General features: G+C 45.0%; 1 protein-coding gene across 1 annotated transcript in view; it reads left to right on the top strand.

The window, feature by feature from the left end:
- The first annotated feature begins 6,334 nt into the window (after nt 1-6,334).
- OSBP (oxysterol binding protein) overlaps nt 6,335-24,444 on the top strand; it is a 34,276-nt gene continuing 16,166 nt past the window's right edge. The window contains exons 1-7 of the mRNA XM_081239762.1: nt 6,335-6,834; nt 13,036-13,244; nt 15,845-16,095; nt 20,570-20,768; nt 21,025-21,127; nt 21,673-21,727; nt 21,928-22,059. Of these exons, the coding sequence (XP_081095888.1) occupies nt 6,470-6,834; nt 13,036-13,244; nt 15,845-16,095; nt 20,570-20,768; nt 21,025-21,127; nt 21,673-21,727; nt 21,928-22,059 (1,314 nt within the window). The 5' untranslated portion in view covers nt 6,335-6,469. The remainder of the gene's footprint in view (nt 6,835-13,035; nt 13,245-15,844; nt 16,096-20,569; nt 20,769-21,024; nt 21,128-21,672; nt 21,728-21,927; nt 22,060-24,444) is intronic.

The raw sequence follows: 24,444 nt of genomic DNA, 5'->3' as shown, positions 1-24,444 counted from the left end.
TTCAGCCATGAGAAAGAAGGAAATCCTGCCATTTGTAACAATATGGATGGACTAAGTGAAATAAGTCAGATAGAGAAAGACAAATACTGTATGGTCTTACTTATACATAGAATCTTTTTTTTTTTTTTTGGCTGTGTTGGGTCTTTGTTGCTGTGCAGGGGCTTTCTCTAGTTGCGGCAAGGTTGTGGTGCATGGGCTTATTGCGGTGGCTTCTCTTGTTGCGGAGCATGGGCTCTAGGCACGTGGGTTTCAGTAGTTGTGGCACATGGGCTCAGTAGTTGTGGCACACGGGCTCAGTAGTTGTGGCTCGCGGGCTCTAGAGCGCAGGCTCAGTAGTTGTGGTGCACGGGGTTAGTTGCTCCGCGGCATGTGGGATCTTCCCGGACCAGGGCTCGAACCCGTGTCCCCTGCATTGGCAGGCGGATTCTCAACCACTGTGCCACCAGGGAAGCCCCTTACTTATATGGAGAATCTTAAAAACCCAAATTCACGGACTTCCCTGGCTGTCCAGTGGTTAAGACTCCACGCTTCCACTGCAGGGGGCACAGGTTGGATCCCTGGTCAGGGAACTAAGGTCCCACGTGCTGCATGGTGGGTCCAAAAAAAACGGGCTCACTCTCCTAATCCCTTCAATTGCTTCCTGTTGTACCTGTAACAGAACCCACACTCCTCAGGAGGACTTGTAGGCCTTTCACATCTACACTCTCCACCTCTAAATCCTCTACCTCAGCTACTGCCTCTCTTTTCCCCCTCAGGTCTTCACACAAGAAAGACTATCTCCATCCTTTCCTTTTTGTTCTAACTCCTCCCCAGTTGCTTAAAGTGAGTTTAATCCCTGTTTGAAACAGGTTACACCGTTATTCTCTTTCATGCCACCTTGGTTGTTCTCCATGTTACCTCAGGTATCATTACTGTACATATTTTCTCTATGCAGATACTGTATATATTCGTTTGTATGCTTCTAGTTTAATACCTGCCTGTCCCCCAGATCCTTTACGTTCCATGAGAAAATAGAGCCTATCTGTACATTCACCACTCTGCCCCCCAACACTTGGCAAAAGACTGGAGATTGTACAGGAGATGCTCAATTCATATTCGTGAAATGAATGAATATGCTGGGCTGTGTGCTGTCACGAGGGAACCAAAGATGAAACACTGGAGGAACTCACCCTCGAGTAGGGGTGATACGGCAGGAACATAAATAACTGTAGAGTGAGACAATGAACCTCACAGGAAATTCTATGAGTCCCGAGGAAGGGGCATTATTCTAGGCAGGGAATTCAGAGCAGACTCTGCGGAGGGAGAGTACTATGTTGGGCCAGAAAGGAGGGAAAGTGGAGGGCAAATGTGGGTAAGACATAGGGATCAACTTAATTGGTGTGTGGAGTATATCAAGACAAAAGAGTCAGAGAAGTTGGGAAAGAAGTGACACCAGATTGTCCAAGGGCTCACTTGCCAGGCGAAGAAATCTGGACTGTATTCTGGAGGCAGCGGTGGGCGACAACATTAACTCAGCTCACCCTTTGAAAACCTTTTTAAAATGTTTTCAGGGGGGCTTCCCTGGTGGTGCAGTGGTTGAGGGTCTGCTGCTAATGCAGGGCACACGGGTTCGAGCCCTGGTCTGGGAGGATCCCACATGCCACGGAGCAACTAGACCCGTGAGCCACGGCTGCTGAGCCTGCGCGTCTGGAGCCTGTGCTCCGCGACAAGAGAGGCCGCGATAGTGAGAGGCCCGCGCACCGCGATGAAGAGTGGCCCCCGCTTGCCACAACTAGAGAGAGCCCTCTCACAGAGGTGAGGATGCAACATAGCCAAAATAAATAAATAAATAAATAAATAAACTCCTACCCCCAACATCAAAAAAAAAAAAAAATGTTTTCAGGTATACAGTAAAAGTAGAGATACTAGTACAATAAATACCTGCATGCTTCTCACCAACATTCAGCAACTAACATTTTGCCTATTTGCTTTATATATAGATATACAGTTATGCAGATGTAGATATATAGATATGTGTGTGGGAGCTTTTCAAAGTTTATTACTTTTCTCTTTCTTCCCGTCTTTCCTCTTTCCTCCCTCCCTCCCTCCCTTTCTCCCTCCCTTCCTTCCTTCTTTCATTTTCTGAACATTGCAAAAGAAATCAACAGACTCCTAACATTTCTTCAAATTTTTTTGTCTTTGTTTTTATTTATTTATTTTCTTCCAGTTTTATTGAGATATAATTGACATACAGCACTGTGTAAGTTTAAGGTGTACAGCATAATGATTCGACTTACATACATCATGAAATGATGACCACCATAAGTTTATAACCCATCTGTCATCTCATATAGATACAAAAGGAAAGAAATAGAACAAAAATATTTTCTTTCCTGTGATGAGAACTCTTAGGAATTACTCTCTTAACTTTTGTGTATAATACAGTATTAATTATATCGATTATGTCGTGCATTACAGTTTCTAGTCCTTATCTATCTTATAGCTGAACGTTTGTAACTTTTGGCTGCCTTCACCCGAGTGCTCCTCCCCCACCCCTGCCTCTGGTGACCTCAAATCTGATCTCTTTTTCTACAAATTTGTTTATTCATTTGTTTGTTTTTGAAGTATAACTGACCTACAACACTATGTTAGTTCCTGTTACACAAGATAGTGATTCGATATTTCTATATATTTCAAAATGTTCACCACAGTAAGTCTAGTTACCATTTGTCACCATACAAAGATATTACATAATTATTTATTCCCCACACTGTACATTTCATACCCATGACTAATTGATTTTGCAACTGGAAGCTTGTACCTCTTAACATCCCTCATCTATTTCTCTCCTTCCCCCAGCCCCCTCCCCTCTGGCAACTGCCTGTTTGTTTTCTATATCTATGACTCTGCTTATGTTTAGTTATGTTTGTTCTTTTTTTTTTTTTTTTTAGATTCCACGTATAAGTGATAACATACTTTCTTTCCTGCCTTTCTCTGTCTGACTTATTTCACTAAGCACAATACCCTCCAGGTCCAACCACTGTGTTGCAAATTCAAATTTTCATCCATTTTTTAAGGCTGAGTAGTATTCCATTGTGTGTGTATACCATATTTTCTTTAGCCATTCATCCATCAGTAGACAGGCTGTTTCCATGTCTTAGCTATTGTAAACAATGCTGCAGTGAACACGGGGGTGCAGACATCTTTTTGAATTAGTGTTTCCATTTTCTTCAGATAATGACCCAGAAGTGGGATTGCTGGATCATATGGCAGTTCTATTTTTAATTTTTTGAGAAACCTCCGTACTGTTTTCCATAGTGGCTACACCAATTTACATTCCCACTAACACTGCACAAAGGTTCCCTTTTCTCCACATCCTCGTCAACACTCGTTGTTTTTTTTTTTTTTTTTTTGATAACAGCCATTCTGACAGGTGTGAGGTGACATAACATTGTGGTTTTGATTTGCATTTCTCTGATGATTAGTGATTTTGAGCATCTTTTCATGTGTCTCTTGGCCATCTGTATGTCTTTTTTGGAAGAATGTCTATTCAGATCCTCTGCCCATTTTTTTTTTTTCCGGTTCGCGGGCCTCTCACTGTTGTGGCCTCTCCCGTTGCGGAGCACAGGCTCCAGACGCGCAGGCTCAGTGGCCATGGCTCACAGGCCCAGCCGCTCCGCGGCATGTGGGATCTTCCCAGACCGGGGCACGAACCCGTGTCCCCTGCATCGGCAGGCAGACTCTCAACCACTGCGCCACCAGGGAAGCCCCTCTGCCCATTTTTTAATTGGGTTGTTTGGCTTTTTGATATTGAGTTGTACGAGTTCTTTGTATGTTTTAGATATTAACCTCTTATCAAATATATTGTTTGCAAATACCTTCTCCCATTCAGTAGGCTGCCTTTTCATTTTGTTGATAATTTCCTTCGTTGTGCAAAAGCTTTTAAGTTTGATTAGGTCCCATTTATTTTTTCTTTGTTTCTCTTTCCTGAGGAGACATATCCCAAAAAATATTTCTAAGACTCATGTCAAAGAGCATACTGCCGATGTTTCCTTCTAGAAGTTTTATGGCTTCAGGCCTTACATTTAAGTCTTTAATCCATTTTGAATTTATTTTTCAATATGGTGTGAGAGGGTAGTCCAGTTTGATTCTTTTGCAGGTAGCTGTCCAGTTTCCCCAACACCACTTATCGAAGAGGCTATTTCTCCAGATTCTAAAGATGCTTTCATTTATATCCATCATACCTACATTGAACATACGTACATTGAACAAATACATTGAACAAATGTAATAACTGCTTTTTACTGGTATTAGATCATCTAATACCAGTCCATTTTCAAATTTCCCCAGTTATCCCCCAAATGTCTGAAAAGCAGTTTTTTGGGGGTTTTTTGTTTGTTTTTTCAGAACCAGAATCCAGTCAAGCATTTGATTGTGTGGATTTCTTCTTTAAATTAAAAAAAAATTACAACAATCACCATGTGACTCTTTGTTATGATATCACTTTTCCTTAATCTTTATATCTTATCTTCTGTAAAACCAGTTGTCTTATAGAATGTATCACATTTTTTATTTACTTGATTGTCTCCTTGGGGGTGTTTTTTATCTGGTTCCTCCAGCCCCTGTAACACCTTACGTTTTTGTAGCTGTTTAGTTTATCAAACACGTTTGTATGCATTTAATCACAACAGTATCGCTATAAGGCTTTATTCCTATTTAACAGAAACGAATACTGAGGCTTGGAGTGCTTAAATGACTTTTCCAAAGCCAGAGAGCCAGTAAGTAGCAAAGGCAGGACTCAAGCATAAAGGGATTCACTTTAGTTGAGTTAAAACAACAACAATTAATCCCAAATAGCCTACATCTAACTGTAGATTTTCAAAGTGCATTCTCTCTCCAGAATTCAATAGATATTTTTCTTTTAAAAACGTTTTCAGAAAAAGGACCTTTTAAGAAATATTTTATTTTCCTGATACCGTGAAGCACATTGCCAAGAAAAAGCAATTTGTTTTACAACGTCTAGCAGCTATTTCTCTTGTCCAGCAAAACTAGCAAAATGTAACAGATACCAGGTTCCCCCCAAAGCTCCATTTGTAACAAGAGTTCACAACGTCTAAATGTTAAATGAGTTACTGAATTTATGACTTTCATAAATGTGTAAACAGTCAATTTATCTAAAATAACTACTTTCTGTGCAAAGTTAAGCATACACATGTGCGCTTATGATGCTACAACCAACAAGGGCCTTTAGAACTGTTAGAGACGCCGGTCGGAAGCACACGTAAAGTCAGGTCTTCGCCAGTCTATTTTCTCCTCACAGCTGGGTCAGCAACTCGTGGAACAGAATTAGGAGAAGCTTATGACAGTCTACAATCAAGAGATAAGGGGTGTGGTGCGACGATGAGCAAACCAGGCAAAGGAATCAGGGTGGTGGATTCAGGAGGAAACTGGGGAAGACATTTCTGGGCTCCCCAGGAATTCAGGCCTCCAGCTTGGAGCCAGCTGCTAGAAGGGGGCCCTAGAAGGGAGAGACATAGGCAGGGGCTGACTACTGAAAATCACTCTTCTCAACAAGAAACTATGGAAATCTTAACTCAGAGAGAGGGATTCCCAACACTGCGCATACATCAAAAACCGCTTTTAAGAACCTGACTCGCTTTCGCCTCTCGCAAACTTCCACAAAGGTGGAAGCAGGCGAGCACGCCCCGCAAGTGCCCTTCCCTGGTTTTATTGGCTGCCCTGGCCTGCCCCTTTCTCAATCTGTTTCTTTCATTGGTTAGCATTGTTACGCTCCTGCTTTCACAGACAACTCCCGGAACCAATCATCTCCAACCACCGCTCTGTCTCTCCGCCTACTTGTGAGTGGCATCCATTCCAACCAATAAAAAATGAAAGTGAGGCTGTGAAGACTACACTCCTCCCCTTTCTCCTCAACTCGTTCAGCAAATGGTAGAAAAGGTTGAGCAGCTGATACGAACCACCAATCCGTAAGGGCGGAAGAGGGGCGAGGAGAAAAGTGATGGGAGGGGGTGACGTGGCGGTGACGGAGGCATAAACTAAAATGAGTGGCAGAAATACTAGCCATTCGACAATCACACTGGCTGGGTAGTCTGCATTCTCGAGTCCTCCCTGAGCGCCGGAGACTTCGGGAAAGCACCAATGAGCTTTTCATGAGTCTGATTGGCCTTCACCTGCACCAATCAACGGCGTGCCTGGCGGAAGCGTCCCACCACGGGCTCTCACTGGGCGCTGGTGGAATGACAGGCCCAAGAGAAATGCCAATGGGCGAGGGGTCTTCCGCAAGTGACACTCAGCCTCACCAATCGACTTCGTCTTTCCCGGTGGCAGAGCCCTCCTCCCCGCGGCCGGCCTGGCTGGGGGGGGACGCTGCGCGGCGGCGGCTGATGTGCTAGCCGAGTGGGGCCCTCCGGGAGGCGACGGCGGCTCTCGTAGGCCGTTCCGGTCCTGTATCTCCGGGCGGCGGCGGCTCATGGCGGCGACGGAGCTGAGAGGAGTAGTGGGCCCGGGCCCGGCAGCCATTGCGGCCCCGGGCGGCGGCGGCGGCGGCGCCGGTCCCCCCATGGTGGGAGGAGGCGGCGCCGGCGGCCGCGGAGAATCGGGGCCGGGCTCCGGGATCGCCCCGGGCACGGTGGCCGCTGTGGCTGCGGGCGGCCCGGGCCCCGGGGCCGGGGGAGTGGCGGCGGCGGGCCCGGCTCCTGCGCCGCCTGCGGGGGGCTCGGGCGCTGGGGGTTCGGGCTCGGCTCGCGAGGGCTGGCTCTTCAAATGGACCAATTATATCAAAGGCTACCAGCGGCGGTGGTTCGTGCTGAGCAACGGGCTTCTGAGCTACTACAGGTAACTGCTTCTGGGGCGCCGTCCCCCACTGCAGCCCACAGCCCCCGTGCCCTCACCCTCTCCGGCCCGCCTAGCAGCCAAGGTCGCCCCAGGCCCCTTTTCGTCACTTGCGCGCGTTGACAGCCTGCGACACGAGTCCACCATCACGAAAGTGGACGCCCCAGGACTTACCGCTCCACCTGGGTGACCCACCCTTGGTGCCATACCTTCCCCTCGGTCCCTGGCCCTTCCAGTTGTTTGGAGAGCATCTACTCTTCCATTGTGTTTCCAACAGCGCATCGGTGCAATGATTAATTCTGCAAGAAAGGCGCTGTTGTAGGTGTTTAAGGGACACATATGGGAGGGCAAAGTCCAGGCACCGCTCCCAAGGAACTTACTGTAAAAAGTCCCAAGGCTTAGCTCTCTGTGCCGAGTCTCCAGAATTCAAGGTTATTAGCAGCCCTTGATGTACCCGCCTTTGCTCTCTCCACATTCAGGCACAAGGACACCACGCGTAGGGTGGCCCCGGTATCTGTCCCCTCTCTTTATCTCTCCAAGATTTGCCTAGGCTTTCGCCTTCTGGACAGACCAGAATGGAGAAGTGCACTCCAGTGTTTCTTTTTGCCTGCCCCACCTCCTCCCATGGGAATCATTAAGTGTTCCATCCAGTATTTCTGGGGTCTCTCTGGTCAGTGAGGTTTAAGTTTCATTAAGAGAAGAGTCCATCTCTTTTGTATGACTACTTCTGTTCAAAAATGCTTGTTTTGGGATGTTTAATACACGTTTACGGTGACCTACAATCTTCCCACAACATAACATGCTTTTGGCTACTCATGTTACTATAGATAGAGAGGTTAGGACACTGGATTTGGAGACAGGACATAAACATTTCCTGAGTGCTGGACAGTTTGGATAGGTGTTTAACATACAGTATTCTTTGACTCCCCAAAACAATCTGGAAGTTAGGAGATATTCCCATCTTACCAATGAGGAAACAGAGACTTAGCTTGGGCAAGTTTCCCAAGGTCTTTAGTCAGGATTTGAAACTAATTCTTTTAACACGAACACAACCTAAAAGCCAGGTTAGTGTTACATGGATCAGTCAGATATAGAGATAACTACTTATCCATAGCTGGTACATTTATAGGTCATGATACTATGTATATTTTATACGAAATGTATAGAAGTTCCCTTTAAGGGAGATTTTCCTTAATATAATGGCATTTCTAAGTGAAATCTTTTTATAAAGACCATTCTATTTGGGCCCCAAAACAGTGTTGTTAAGAACGGCTCACTCTCTATTTCTTTTTCTCTGCCAGTAGTCACTTTGCCACCAGGAGGGTTTGGGTGAACAAATCTCTTTTCCACCAACTCCATTGTATTGGCTCTTAAAGAATTTTGAGAGCAAATTGAAGATGGGAGTGGAGGTTGTTGAAGTAGGAACACATGCTTATCTGGTCTCTAACACAGTGGAAAATACCTTAGCACATCCTCACTGCTTAAGCCACATTAATTGTGAACACTTGTGTATTTCATTTCTTTCTTTTTTTTTTTACCATCTTTATTGGAGTATAATTGCTTTACAGTGTTGTGTTAGTTTCTGCTGTATAACAAAGTGAATCAGCTATACGTATACATATATCCCCATATCCCCTCCCTCTTGCATCTCCCTCCCACCCTCCCTATCCCACCCCTCTAGGTGGTCACAAAGCACCGAGCTGATCTCCCTGGGCTATGCAGCTGCTTCCCACTAGCTTTCTATTTTACATTTGGTAGTGTATATATGTCCATGCCACTCTCTCACTTCATCCCAGCTTACCCTTCCCCCTCCGCGTGTCAAGTCCATTCTCTATGTCTGCGTCTTTACTCCTGTCCTCCCCCTAAGTTCATCAGAACAATTTTTTTTTAGATTCCATATATATGTGTTGGCACAGGGTATTTGTTTTTCCCTTTCTTACTTCACTCTGTATGACAGTCTCTAGGTCCATCCACCTCACTACAAATAACTCAATTTCGTTTCTTTTTATAGCTAATATTCCATTGTATATATGTGCCACATCTTCTTTATCCATTTATCTGTCGATGGACACTTAGGTTGCTTCCATGTCCTGGCTATTGTAAATAGTGCTGCAGTGAACATTGTGGTACATGACTCTTTTTGAGTTATGGTTTTCTCAGGGTATATGCCCAGTAGTGGGATTGCTGGGTCGTATGGTAGTTCTATTATTAGTGTTTTAAGGAACCACCATACCGTTCTCCATAGTGGCTGTATCAATTTACATTCCCACCAACAGTGCAAGAGGGTTCCCTTTTCTCCACACCCCCTCCAGCATTTATTGTTTGTAGATTTTTTGATGATGGCCATTCCGGTATGAGGTGATACCTCATTGTGGTTTTTTTTTTTTTTTTTGCGGTTCACGGGCCTCTCACTGTTGTGGCCTCTCCTGTTGCGGAATGCTCAGGCTCAGCGGCCATGGCTCACAGGCCCAGCCGCTCCGTGGCATGTGGGATCTTCCCGGAACAGGGCATGAAGCCTTGTCCCCTGCATCGGCAGGTGGACTCTCAACCACTGCACCACTAGGGAAGCCCCCTCATTGTGGTTTTGATTTGCATTTCTCTAATGATTAGTGATGTTGAGCATCCTTTCATGTGTTTGCTGGCCATCTGTATGTCTTCTTTGGAGAAGAAGACCTGTTTAGGTCTTCTGCCCATTTTTGGATTGCATTGTTTGTTTATTTGATATTGAGCTGCATGAGTTGCTTGTATATTTTGGAGATTAATCCTTTGTCAGTTGCTTCATTTGCAAATATTTTCTCCCATTCTGAGGGTTGTTTTTTCACCTTGTTTATGGTTTCCTTTGCTGTGCAAAAGCTTTTAAGTTTCATTAGGTCCCATTTGTTTATTTTTGTTTTTATTTCCATTTCTCTAAGAGGTGGGTCAAAAAGGATCTTGTTGTGATGTATGTCATAGAGTGTTCTGCCTATGTTTTCCTGTCAGAGTTTTATAGTGTCTGGCCTTACATTTAGGTCTTTAATCCATTTTGAGTTTATTTTTGTGTATGGTGTTAGGAAGTGTTCTAATTTCATTCTTTTACATGTAGCTGTCCAGTTTTCCCAGCACCACTTATTGAAGAGGCTGTCCTTTCTCCATTGTATATTCTTGCCTCCTTTATCAAAGATAAGGTTACCATATGTGTGTGGCTTCATCTCTGGGCTTTTGATCCTGTTCCATTGATCTGTATTTCTGTTTTTGTGCCAGTACCATACTGTCTTTATCACTGTAGCTCCATAGTATAGTCTGAAGTCAGGGAGCCTGATTCCTCCAGGTCCGTTTTTCTTTCTCAGGATTGCTTTGGCTTATGTATATCGTTTGCATTATTATATTCAGAGTTGATTTTCATTTTAACCCTTTCTAATTACTCATCCAGGACTATCAGTTTAAGGTTAAATCACAAATCTAAAATTTTAGTCTGCTCCAAAGTTTTTCCCCTACTCAGGTTCATGTTTTCCTGTTACACTGGCTATCATTCTAATGTTCAATTGATTCATGTCCTAACTTGGCTTGTAAGTCAATGTTAACACTGATTCCCCATTTTCAAAAGTTGTGTATCAGCTGAGGGCCTTAATGTGTGGTCATTTTTCCTCATACAAGTTCCTAATCAGATCTACTTTCTAGCCCAGTTGAGTCTTTGATCAGTACCAGTCTTGATCAGTATTGATCTTGGTTGGACAGTAATAACCTATATGTTGCTATCTTTTAAGTACTTGTAACCACTTTTCACTTCCCTCTTACAGTAGCTAGTGGTACCTGTCTGACTACAGCTAAAACTACTTCCAAAACATATCAAACCACATATTGGGAAATATACCACGGGCCTGTCCTTGCCAGCTAAGATGGTTCCACCCACACACCAACCAAGCAACAGGATCCAAAGTTATCAAATCTACGCACTACTGTCAAAATCACATTGAAGTACTTCCTATCAACGAATTGGTAGTTTATTCTTTCGAACAGGTTCTTTGGGTCCCCATCTCCTTATTTAGCCAACTCGTCTTTCCTCCTGTTTTTCATGCCTCCAAAACCAATCGTATCTTGTATATGCCTTTTACAAAATACTGTTTTCTTTTTAGCTGAGTACTTCCTAGACCCATGCTCTGATGAACTGTCCTAATAGGCTTTGGCAAGCCTTCTTTTTACCTATCCTGTTCTTCCTCATAAAGTTACACAGATGTCCAGTTACTTAAAACCATATGTAGAACCCCAGCTCTCCTAGACACATCATGACAAGCCCATAGTATTAGTTTTCCTGGCTAGCTTCTAGAGACTGAGTTACTATTTCAGCTGGCCTTTTCAGGGAAGACCTTACTAACCAGAAAATACCACCTAATACTGAGGTGCCTAAAGAACTTATCTTGCACTCTGAAAAGCATGTCTTTCTCGCTTCTGCACTCATCATTTATAAGCATAGGTGTACCTGCTTGAACGCAAGAGCTCTGAAGTTAAGCCCGCCCTACTTCCAGAGTTCTTTGGTATTTTAAAAACTGCTACAGACGTTATGTGATTTGAGATACTTATTTAGTTCATGAAGATGACCCAAGCAGAAGAGATTCCTAGGAAGTGGCTTGTGGAAAATACCAACACGTTGTGAGGAGTGTGGTAGACGGTCCAAGTGACACCTTTGGAGTAGAAAGCAAGGGTGAGCAGGCCTGTCAGCTGCGGGTCTGTAATTCAGCCTGCATTATTCATAATGTAACTGAAGCTTGGGGGCAGGGGAGGGGAGGTAAGAATAGAAAAACCAGGGATTCACGTTACAGTGTGGCAGGTGTGGGTGCGATGGAAATGGCCTGGTTTATTGAGGATCCGTCCCCCCTCCCCCCCGCCCCGGCCATCCCATACTGCTCATTTGTGCATCTAAGGAAGAAAAACCAGTTTCATGGGACAAACCGAACGATAGCAAATCTGTCTTCCTAAACACAGCACACAGACTTTCTCAAAGCCACCAAATCTTAGTTTCCAGAGATGGAGTGTGTGTCATCTCTGGCATGCAGGAATTCTGGACATGCCAGGTATGTTTGGCCGCTTGACACTCGTGAAAGAGAAATGGCTCTGCTTTGCACTGTGGCAGTTGGCAAAGGACTTTGACCTCTTTATGTTCCAAGTTGGTCAGGGAAAAACTGCAGTCTCAACATGCAGGTCCCTGGGCATAATCAGCGGGTGGGGGAAATTAGCACAGTTTGCCCTGTACACTCAATTGTGCTATAGCAGCTTGATCTTTTATGCCAGGTCTCTTGTAGCTTGTTGTCACCAACCAGTGCTGTAAAGTTCAAAAGTTAGTCTATTAATAGAACTGTCAGTCAGTAGAAATGGGGAAAATTTTTATACCCAGTCCTCTGAGAACAGATTTGCTGAATCTCTCCTAGCTATTAATAGGATGGCTTAGGAGTTCCCACCAATAGAGGTCAGTGGACCTTAGGAAAGAATATATTCCAGAAAGATTATACCACCTGGTGATTCTTTAATGATTATTCTTTCTTGACTCCCACAGAAGGCTAGTTATTCCTATTTCATATCATTTGAGCTGTAGTCAGTATTTAATACTCTAAACGTCTAAGGGTGCCTTACACTCCTGCAAGATGGTTGTTAAGAGTAGTATGAGAATTTCATTTGGGCTGAGTTATAGTTGGGGGAATGGGTTGTTCAATACATGTAAAATAGAGCTATTCTTTCTCTTAGAGAATACGATTATTTTACAGAATTTTGTTGCATGAGTTTATAAAGCACTATTTCATAATTATATCTTGCTAAGTAAAAGGTAATTCCTGACTGCAAAAGGGCATGAGGGAACTTTCTGGGGTGATGGAAGTGTTCTACGTCTTGATTGTGGAGATGGTAGCACAATTGTATACATTTGTCAAAACTCACTAAATTGTACTCTTAAAATTGTTGGGTTAGTACCATATGTAATTATCCTTCAGTGAAGCCTATTTTTTAAAAGCTAAGGGTGAGAGGGACAGCAGAGCAATAAAATCTTACAGGCTCTGAATGGAAATCCCTACTGATGGTTTTTTGAATTTTAGGGAGCCATTTGAGGGAAATATTAGAACTTGCTAATTCCTAAGACTGCTGTATTTTCAAAAGGCTTAGAGTTATGAAATGGAATGTGGTGAAGGATAAACCACGCATCAACTTTCTACTTAGCTTGTCTTTGGCTCGTTATTGCAGGTCAAAGGCAGAAATGAGACATACCTGCCGTGGTACCATCAACCTCGCCACAGCCAACATCACGGTGGAGGACTCCTGCAACTTCATCATTTCCAATGGGGGTGCTCAGACCTACCATCTGAAGGCGAGCTCAGAAGTAGAGCGGCAGCGCTGGGTCACAGCCCTGGAACTGGCCAAGGCCAAGGCTGTGAAGATGCTGGCAGAATCAGGTAGGGAGCAAAGAATATTGTGTCTGGGGAACATTCTGTGTGCCCCTCTTTTGCACAAATCTTATTTTGTCCCTCACTGTCATTGTCATTTAATTATCAGCTACCTCCTGGATGTCTCAGCCTTCTGCTCATCAGGCAGAATTTCTCCTGGAGTGCTGGTTTTCAGCTGGGGGCAATTCTGCCCCCAAGGGGACATTTGGCGAAGGCTGAGGAGTGGCGGTGCTGATGGCATCTAGGGAGAAGAGGCCAGGGATGCTGCTAAACCTCCTGCCAATGCACAGGGCAGCCCCACAGCAGAGAGGTAGCCGGCCCAAAATGTCAGAGTTGTTCAGATTGGGAAACTCTGTCTTAGGAGCCTGTTGGTTATCCTTTCGGCTCTCAATGCCCACTGACTACCTGAAAATTTTGAGAATTATTTTATTGATAGATCAGTCAGGATTATTACAACTCACACTTCGGATCTGTCCTTACTTTTTTCTCCTGACATCTTCTTACTTAACTCTTTTCTGGTTGAATTGAAACCAACACCCTTCGTAGATTGCCAGAAACATTGTATGTGAAACCCCCTGGCAGTGGGCAAAGAGGCACCTGACGGGTGGTGTTGCTCTTGTATCAGTCTGGGCAGAGGCGTGTACAGCCCTTTGTTCAACCCAGCTTGGTGCCTGGGTTGGTGGCCAGAGCTGTTTCATGCTTGAGGCACATTAAAAAAATAATAATTATATGTGATATTTTCTGTGAAAAATCTTTATTTTGCTACCATAGTCTCACTAATAAGAACAATCTAATTATGTTTTGATTTTTCTTAAAGGAAAATGGTAGGATTTCCCTGCAGATGTTGATAGTTTAGTCACACTGAGCTTGTTCACTTAGAGCTGACCAAGATGCTCACCTGCTAACTTTTGTTCATCTCTTGTGTTTCTTATCCCTTGTTCTTTCCCATGCTGTGTTTAATATCTCTTAAGCAATGAAAGGAAAGTTTACTGCTTTGTAAATTTCCGGGTAACAGGTTATATTTTGACTCTGGCCCTGCCTGTTTGCCTAACAGATAGGGCAGGTCCTTCCTTGTTTCTTTTGTTTTGATTTTAGTACTGATTTTAGCTCCCCCAAAGGAAGTGACATTGCTGGAAAAGAACTTTGCATTTACAAAGTGTTAAGGACAAAACTGATAGCAAGAGGCACAGCACAGCTCTCTACTTGACTTATTATTTGAAAGTCATTTAAAAGAAGACCTTGCATAGCTTTCAGTGCAGGGGTGGCTTTAGTGTCAGATGAGCTCATCATGAAGTTCCTGAGTTCTCCTTTAGAAAAGATAAGTTAATGAGTCTTTTGATGATGTGGACATGGTTTACAGAGAGCAGCTAGACTGCGGTTCTCAACCCGTGTCATATAGGCCCACTGGTCACCCAACGGATGACAGTGGATTTGCACTATTAATCAGTGTGACTGGATTGGGACCCTCAAGCTAGGGTTAAAAGGCTCAATAATTCATTCCCAGCCCCAAGAGCCATATAGCTTCTCCATCCTGTCCTCTAGGTCACTGGTTCGCAAACCTCAATATGCATCAGAGTTACCCAGACAGCTTATTCGAAATACAGATTCCTGGACCTTGTCTCACACCAGCCAAATCAAGGTTTTTCTGGGGGTGGGGCCAGAGACTGCACCTTTAAGAAGAGCCCCAGGGTTGGGACATGCAGGGATGGAGGAGGGTGGTCAAAAAGTACAAGCTTCCAGGGACTTCTCTGGTGGCGCAGTGGTTAAGAATCCACCTGCCAATGAAGAAGACACGGGTTCAATCCCTGGTCCGGGAAGATCCCACATGCCGCAGAGCAACTAAGCCTGTGCTCCACAGCTACTGAGCCCACGTGCTGCAACTCCTGAAGCCCGCGCGCCTAGAGCCTGTGCTCTGCAACAAGGGAAGCCACCGCAATGAGAAGCCCACGCACCGCAACGAAGAGTAGCCCCCACTTGCCGCAACTAGAGAAAGCCCATGTGCAGCAACGAAGACCCAACACAGCCAAAAAAAAAAAAAAAAATACCAGATTAAAAAAAAACAGATTAAAAAAGAAAGGTACAAGCTTCCAGTTATAAGATAAATAAGTCCTGGGGATGTTAATACAACATGATGACTGTAGTTAACACTGCCGTTCGGTGTATTTGAAAGTTGTTAAGAGAGTAGATCCTAAAAGTCTCATCACGAGGGAAAAATAACCTTCTTTTTGTATCTATATGAGATGATGGAGGTTAACTTATTTTAACCATTTCACAATATATGTAAGGTGTATATGCTGTACACCTTAAACTTGTAGCAGTGCTATTTGTCAATTATATGTCAATAAAACTAGAAGGAAAAAAAAAAGCATGAGCATAAAAAATGCTTATTGTTGTCTGCCCCAGGAAAAAAAAAGTAGTAGTACCCCAGGTGTTTGTGACACAGGTGGGCTGTGGACCCCCTGTAGGCGAATCATCTGGCAATGGTGAGCTCTCAGTCGGTCAGAACACACAGCCTGAGGAGTGTCGGTTTGGTTGTGGGCAGAGTGGGTAGGGTTCCGACTCTCAGCCCTGGGCTTGGAGTCCTATCACTCACCTTTCCGCCCGTACAGATGAGTCAGGAGATGAAGAGTCCGTCTCACAAACCGACAAGACCGAGCTGCAGAACACCCTGCGGACCCTGTCCAGCAAAGTGGAGGACCTGAGCACGTGCAACGACCTGATCGCCAAGCACGGCACGGCACTGCAGCGCTCGCTCAGCGAGCTGGAGTCCCTGCGGCTGCCGGCCGAGAGCAACGAGAAGATCAAACAGGTCAACGAGCGGGCCACGCTCTTCAGGATAACGTCCAACGCCATGATCAACGTAAGCGCGCACACGTCTGCCTTGACTTTTTGCTTCTTTCCCTCTTTGAAATGTAATTCTCCCCAGATGCTGGAAAATTGTAGTTGGTAGAGCATAGGACGTTAGGTCCTGCTTAATCGGTCAAGGGATTTGAGTTACATTTTTTTTGTTGCCTGAAATGGAACAGGGTGCACAGCTGGAATGACTTGCCCGCTCTGCTTGAATGGTCAGGAGGACACTGCTCCAGCCCTGCGTCTGCCTCCAGCAGGGCATCTGATGGTGATGTTAGCTGAGTCCCTTCACTTCTCTGGGTTGTGGTTCTATCTATCTATCTATCTATCTATCTATCTATCTATCTATCTATCTATCTGTCTCTCTCTCTGTCTATCTATTTTTCTCTAACTTTATCTATTGGAACTAAAAGGTCTTCATGGGCCCTTTCCACTTCCATGTTCTTTGAGATTTTGGTTGGAGTCTGACCCCTGCTTTGCTAACGCACCCTGGCCTACAGTGTGGTAAGTGGGGGCTGGATTGAGTACTAGTGAGAACCTTGTAATCCTGGTTAGTCCCATCTTTAGTCTTGGATTTGAAGGGTAATTCTGGGTGATAAAACAAAATATTCAACCTTGGGTACTTTTCTTTTCAAAAGAAGGGGCCAGTGCTTCTGCCTCCTTATGACTCCTGGCTCGGGTGCTGTCGTTGGTTTAGGGAGTACTTTGGCTGCTTGGGTGCAGGGCTCCAGGTAAACCCAACGTGCCACTGACGTTGGTGATGTGTGTACGATACTGGGTGATAGGTATGGAATGAGTGCGCTCTTTTTCCTCTGCTGGTGACTGATCCTCACCCGGCAGGTCATTTTAGTCAGCTTCCACATTGGAACACGAGAGGATACTTCATAAGGCACGTGAGAACACTGCTCTGTGAGAAAGGGCTTATGCAGGTGGTGGTTTTGTTTTTGTTTTTGTTTTCCTAGCTAATTAAATGGGATGAACTTACTTCACTAGGGTCAGATTTTCCCTTGTTTGAGGAGTGATAACAAGGCATCTGCTTAGAGCTAGTTGTGTTCACGTGGCTCTGAGAGGTCGAAGGTCTTTTCCTATGACCAAGGGAAAATTTGGTTTTTCGCATTTAAAGCCCCTTTGTTTCTTAATAGAAAGCTGTAGTAACTTTTACTTCCGTGTCATTTCCTGAAGCATCGAACACTCTCTTCGGTGCCAGAGGAGAGAAATTATTTTGTCCCTTAAGGACAGCAGGCAGATCGGGGTCTCCCAGCACCATTCTGCAGACCAGCCCTGGCGCTTGTGTTTCTGATGTTTGGTCGTGTGCTCTCTTTCCAAACTCTCGTACGTCTTGGTGCCTGTGTGCCCGTTTTTCTGGTCCTCCTGTGATCAGGAAAACCTCATAAATCAGACAGGTCATTTAATCAATAGTAAATAAATATACTTTTGAAATAGAAAAGCTCAGGACACAACCACCTGTTACCTTTTATCCATGTCAGGTGAACACCGTGCTCCGTGACAATTTTTTTCCTACTCTGATAGGAAAAATTTGCTAAATAAAACGCCTCTTGATTTAAAAATGTCTCATAAAACTGGAACTTTATTTTGGACTTTTCTCTTGAAAATATGCTTATCTTTGTTCCTGGTGACAGTTCTTTCTCCCTGAGTTCTAGGTATCCAGAGTTTGTATCCGTTCTCCTTCTGTTCTCCCTGGGTATACCGTCTTTGCCCCTTTGCCCCAGTAGCCAGTTACTGCAGGAAATGCATTTTTTATTAGCCCTGTGTTGTTGCCTTTGTACCTTTCAGGGGATGATGGCAAGGCCTTAAAACTGACCTTCTAACACATCACATCTCTATAAACAGGCAGTATTATAGCAAAGGAGGAATGCACTCATTTCACTCAGTTGCTTGCTTGCTTAGGATATAGCTTTTCTTATTATCAGAGTGAGTCTAAGCAGGGGAGTGCATTTGACACTGTTAGTGTATGCGTTTGCTAATGCAGTGAACACCTATTGAGCACCTTCTGTGTTCTAGGCGCTGTGCTGGGGATATAAAACTAATGTGGCTGTGGTCCCTGCCCTCAGGGAGATCACTGTCCAGTGAGGGGCCAGAGAAGGGAACAGATCATTATGGAGTGTGCTGCGTGCCAGGAGAGATGTGAGCACAGGCTGCTGTGCTGTAGTACCGTGGGAGTGTCTAGCTCAGACCAGGAGGATCTGAGAAGGTAACCCCTCAGATAAATTCTGAAAGACCCGAGAGAGTCTTCTTACGAAAAAAAGGCAACAGAGAGTTTGGGGTCCTGAAGCCCAACTGCCCCAGTTAACCATCTCTGTGACCTGGGGCCCCCTAGTCCCTCGGTGACCCCAGTTCCTTTTCTGTAAATGGTGATGATCCTAGTAGCTGCTCTCAGGGTGTGGAGAGGCTTTTATTAGATAATGGATGTCGAGTGTTCAGTAAAGTGCCTGGCGTATAGTCTTCTCTCACTCACTTTGAGTTATGGCCCCTGTTCTTCAAAGGAAGGGAGGGAAGAGAGTTGATCCAGGTGTGGTGTGTGTGGATCCCTCCCTCTCTCCCAAAGTCTGGGAACCACTTGCAGTTGACTGTTAGACAAGCAAGGAAGTAGCTAGAGATCAGGCCGAAGAGGAGTTAAGTATGGGGGGTCGGGGGCTGTGTGCAGATCCTACTAAATGGACTTGGTAGTGGTGGATTAGAAGAGGCTAAGACCGACTTTGATGCAGGCGTAACTCTTAACAGATAACACCTTGTTGAATGATTACTGTGAGCCTGGTCTGAGTGCTTTACATGTTAAGCAACAACTTTTAAGATAGCTGCTGTTGTCATTCTTTGTTTACAGATGAGAAAGTTGAGGCACCAGGAGGTTAAGTAACTTGCTAAAAATTCCGTAGTTAGATAGTAGGACGGAGCTGTGACAAGTCCAGAGTATGTCCTCTGTACTGCTTCTGAGTGTGGAGGAACGAAAGAAATGTACAGAGTCCAGAAATATCGAAGGAAAATCAGTAGGATTTGATCATTGGATGTGGGGAGGGAAGAAAACTAAGAATCAAGGATGCCTCTTAGTTTTCTGGCTTGGGCAGGTGGAAGGGCCCTGGAACTGTTCTTGGGATGGAGATGCAGAGTCAGAAAGGGAACATGGTGAGTTCAATATGGGACCCACTGATTCTGAGATTACTTTGAGCCATTGAGTGGGCAACTGGATAGTCTGGTCTGCGGCTCCCTGAGCGTAGAGCTGGAATTACTGATTTAGTAGGCATCAGCCCACAGGCAAAGGTTGAAACCATGGGAGTAGATGTTCTATTTACCTTTTAGTTTCTCTTTAACAGGGTATAGACTTTTAAGCTTACATGGCTCCCTTCCTTCCTTTATTTATTAAGCAAACTGTATCAGGTTCCCACTATGTACAAAGCAGCTAAGTGAGGAGCTGGAGATAAATATGTGAATAAGCTATAAATGGTGTCTTCAAGTGGCTCATAATCCATCTGGAGAGAAAGTCACGATACTGCTGTGGATGGTGTAAAATAGAAATATGTGCAAAGTGCTGTGGAAAGTAGAGGAGAGACTGGCTACTTATGAGATGGGGGTTGGGCGGGGAGTGTCACAGAAGAGGTAACATTTGCCATAGATCTTAAAGAATGAAGAGGACTTGGCCAAGCAGAGAAAGGGGGTGGCAAGGCATTCTAGGCCAAGCAAATAGCACGTGCTCCGGTGGGCAGGCCTGAAAGAAATCTGCATGTCTGAGAAAGGGCGAGCAGTTCGGGGTGGCTCCATGGCAGGGTGCAGGGGTGGTTCCAGCTGCCTGGACAGGAGGATACAAGGGCCATTTATGTCCATAACCAGTAGTTAGGACTTGGTCCTAATGTCGATGGGGAGCCAGTGAAGGGACTAATATGGTCAGGTTTGTGTTTTGTCTCTAGACTCTTCTTCGATTCCTCAGGTAGGCTTCTAATTTTTAAGATCAGTTTTTATCTTAGTGACCAAAATAAAAACCAATTAAATTTCCCTATATTTGGTTTAATTCACTGCAGACTCTCTGTTCTCAGTGTCTGAATTCCTCAGTTTTAGGTGACTTGAGTTTAGTTGAGAATGTATTGAAAGCAATAGATGCTTATCCCATGCTTTTCCTCACCTTTTAGTCAATAGGTTTCATCTTTGGAGCAGTTCACATAGCTGCCCTTTGTGATGTTGCACAAATACTTTGTCTAGGTCTGTTGCTCACTTGGCATTTGTTTGGTCCTCATGACCAGGAAAATATGAAGGAACTGTGACAACCACATTCAATTTTTTTTTTCTGGAGTTGACCTTGATTGTGTCATGGAACTGGCTGTCCCTGATACTGTGGAATAACAGGGAGGGCCTTTCATTGTCATTTGCTAGTTCAAGTTCCCAGAATAAGGTTACTTACTGGGCTTACGGAGGCCTGAGGGGAATCTCTGACTAGCTGAGTTGGGGTGACCTATATCGACTCTTTCTCCACACAGGCCTGCAGAGATTTTCTTGTGTTAGCCCAGACCCACAGTAAAAAGTGGCAGAAGTCCCTGCAGTACGAAAGGGACCAGCGTATCCGCCTGGAAGAGACCCTGGAGCAGCTGGCAAAGCAGCACAATCACCTGGAGAGAGCCTTCCGAGGAGCCACGGTGCTGCCGGCAAACGCTCCTGGCGGCACTGCTTCTGGCAAAGGTGAGCTGCTGGCTTGGCTCTTGGACGGCCTGTTCTGATCCCAGCCACATGCTTTTCTGCAGCTGATAGAGAGAGCCTCAGATTCTCCAGAATCAGCGACTCATGTGAGATGGAATTCGAGCCCTTTATTCCTCTGACTTCCCCATTGCTTTCTACCGTTTGTTACTATGTTTGTGGTTAATATTTGAAAGCTCCAGCTGTGCCAGGTTTTGATAAATGCAGCCAAAGGGAACAAATGCAGCTTTCCTCCTTGTAGGTCAGTGCTGCTCAGGCAAAGGAGACGTGAGTGATGAGGATGACGAGAATGAGTTCTTTGACGCTCCTGAGATCATCACCATGCCTGAAAATTTGGGCCACAAGTGAGTCATTCTTGATTCCCACCCCCCGCAAAATGAGCATATCTGGCCATGGAAAGGTTAGAAATGTTTCAGTGGGAGTGTCATAGTTGTTTACTAAGATATGGACTCTTTTCCTTACATAAGTGGAAGACTGTCAGCTTTTTTACATGAACAAGTTCTCCAGAGATGTCTATTCATACGTACTGTTTTCTTTTTTTTTTTTTTGCGGTACGTGGCCTCTCACTGTTGTGGCCTCTCCCGTTGCGGAGCACAGGCTCCGGACGCGCAGACTCAGCGGCCATGGCTCATGGGCCTAACTGCTCCGCGGCATGTGGGATCTTCCCAGACCAGGGCTCAAACCCGTGTCCCCTGCATCGGCAGGCGGACTCCCAACCACTGCGCCACCAGGGAAGCCCCATACGTACTGTTTTCTAAGTGTCGTCGTTTGATCACTCATCAATAAGTTTGTGCCGTGTCCTTAGCATTCTGCTTTGTAAAGACATGGTGAGGACCAAACTCTAGTTCTGATCTTTGTGCTAATTCTCATACGCTTCCCGTCTGTGTAGACGTACTGGCAGCAACATCAGCGGAGCCAGCAGTGACATCAGCCTTGATGAACAGGTAACTCTTATTTGGAAATTACCAAGACTGAGGGACTAAGGTGTCATTCCCAAGGATTTGCTTATAAAGTACTAAGAGAAATAGAAAGTACTGATTTTCTTTTTTTTTTTTTTTTTTTTTAGCATGGGGGAAGGGAAGCTTATAAATACTGGGTTTTCTGTTCTTTGTGGGTGATTGAATGGCTTTGTTTTTGCGCTTAGTACAAGCATCAGCTGGAAGAGACCAAGAAGGAAAAGAGAACGAGGATACCATACAAGCCAAACTATAGCCTCAATTTGTGGAGCATCATGAAGAACTGCATCGGAAAAGAACTGTCCAAGATCCCCATGCCGGTGAGGGTCTTGCACGACCAGGCTCTGCCCGGAAGGCCTCTCAGGCCCCGGTCAGAAGAGTGCTGCCGGGACAGCCTCCACCCACTCCTGTGGCAGTTTGTGGCATGGTCCTTGTTACCCTTATAGTCATCAACGATCTCGTAAAAAGCTGCTTTAATTTTCGCTAGGGATCTGATATGTTTCCAAATCACCTAGAATCAGATGCATTTGTTCAGTGACAGTTATTTATGAGCAAATTCCTATGCCAGGTGTGCTGAGGACCTGCAAAGATAAATTCAACATCGTTTCTGTTTTCAAGAAGCATGTAGTTCAAGAGACAGACATGAAAACAGGTAGAAAATATTCCTTTCTATGATGGGAAGTACTGTGCCTACAAAGGTTTGGGGAGACAAAAGCAAAACCAATTCATTCCAACCAGGAAGCTGTGGACCATCTCCCTGGTGAAGGAGGTGTTTGGACTGACGTCCCTGCCTCCTGTCATGCCCTCCTCCAGTCTGTCCACACTGTTTTAAAAAGGGATCTTTTTAATATTGCAAATGTAGTCATGTCATTCCTTAGCTTAAAATCCCTTACTAGCTCCTTCTTTGAGAGTAGTCCAGATCCCTTAGTGGGCTTGATACTTCCTCCCCAAGGACAAGGCTCCACCCATACACATGCCGCGTTCAGGTCTTTGGGAGTTACCTCCAGGGACTCACCAGCATCTTTTTTTTTTCTCCCTCAGGACATTTGCACACACTGCTCTTTCTGCCCAAACTTTCATCAGCTTCCCACCCACCTATGCCACTTTTCTTCTGTCCTGGCTGATACCCTTTTTTTCAGGATTCGACTGTGGTGTCGTCTCTTTCAACAGACCTTCACCCGTGCATCTGGTCAGGGTGAGCCGTCTCTTCCCTGTGTTCCAACAAGTGCCACTGTTTATTTCTGGGCAGTGGGTTTAACTTGCTGGTTCACTCCCCAAGAGTTTAATGACTGCCTAGCTGCCTGGGGTTGTATCAGTGTATCAGGTATAGGTTCAGTTTAAAGAATCCAAAATACGTTGGTTTAGACCAGGGGTCAGCAAACTGGCCCTGGGGCCAAATCTCGCTGCCATCTGTACAGCCTACAAGCTAAGCATAGTTTTTATGTTTTTAAATGGTTGAAAAATACCAAAAGGAGGATAATATTTTGTGATGTGAAAATTATATACAATTTAGATGTTAGTGTCCATGAAGTTTATTGGAACACAGTACATGCTCATTCATTTACAGACTGTCTGTGGCTGCTTTCATCCTAGAACAGCAGTGTTGAGTAGGTGTGACAGAGGCCATATGGCCCGTGAAGCCTGAATATTTACTATCTAACCTTTCACAGAAAAAGCTGGCCAACAAATATTAGCTTAACTCATTATCACGTTAAAGTCCAGAAGTAGGTGGTCCAGGGCTGGTATGATACTCCACACTGTCATGACCAGGCTCCTTTCTGTCCTGTTGTTCTGCTGCCTGTGGCCTCAATTCCTAGCAGCAGGTGTTAAGTGGCTGCTCCAACTCGGGCCATCAGGATCGCATTCCACTCAGCAGGAAGAGGGAAAGAGGAGAAGGGCATGTCCTGCCTTTAAGGGTGCTTCCTGGAAATTTCATGAACCATTTTCCCTTCAATCTCTTTGGCCAGAACTTAGTTATATGGCCTCAGCTAGCTGGAGAGGAGGCTAGAAATGAAGACTTCTATTCTTGGTGGCGTGACCTAGTTAAAAATTGGGGATTCAACTGCTTGTAGAAGAAGGGAAGAATGGAGAGTGGGGGATAGCTGCAGGCTCTGCCCATAGCCAGTTGCACGGCTTACAGACAGCATTCTCCTAGCCTCTTGGGGTTGACGGACCAGTGAGTGGTTTCTGCCTCTCCATAGACTGTTCTTAATGGGCAGAGACTGGTTTTTATATCCTTGATGCTTAGCCAGTGCCTGGCACATATATATCATTCAGCAAATGTTAAAGTAATTAGTTAACTGAGTCTTGGAAAACAAATAGATTTGTATGTAAGTGCATAGGATTTCTGTTAGAAAAATGTTGACCTCCAGACAGGAAAAGGCCATGAGTAAGCACACTGGAGAAGCATAAAATAAGTGGTTGACTAGGGGCCTGAAAAGAAGCCCTGCTTCTTTGCCTAGTGCCTTGAAGGAAGTGGTGGAGAGGTAGGCTGGAAAGGCAAGTCATTGCAGCCACAGCAATGACGTTCCTGCTTAGAGACAGGTTCTGAGTCCAGGTGACCTCTCTGTCCCACTTTACCATTAGTTCCTTGTTGACTTGTTACAAGGAATGTGCAGTCCTGTACCTGTTGGCCTGTGGATCTTGTCCTCACCCTCGCCCTGCTCTGTGCTGTGTCACAGGAAAGCTGATCCCTCCAGGCTGTG

The sequence above is a fragment of the Mesoplodon bidens genome (assembly GCF_964165515.1).
Source record: "Mesoplodon bidens genome assembly, chromosome: 7".
Classification (NCBI taxonomy): domain Eukaryota; kingdom Metazoa; phylum Chordata; class Mammalia; order Artiodactyla; family Ziphiidae; genus Mesoplodon; species Mesoplodon bidens.
Note: the sequence above shows the minus strand (reverse complement) of the source record. Positions and strands in the feature narration are given on the sequence as shown.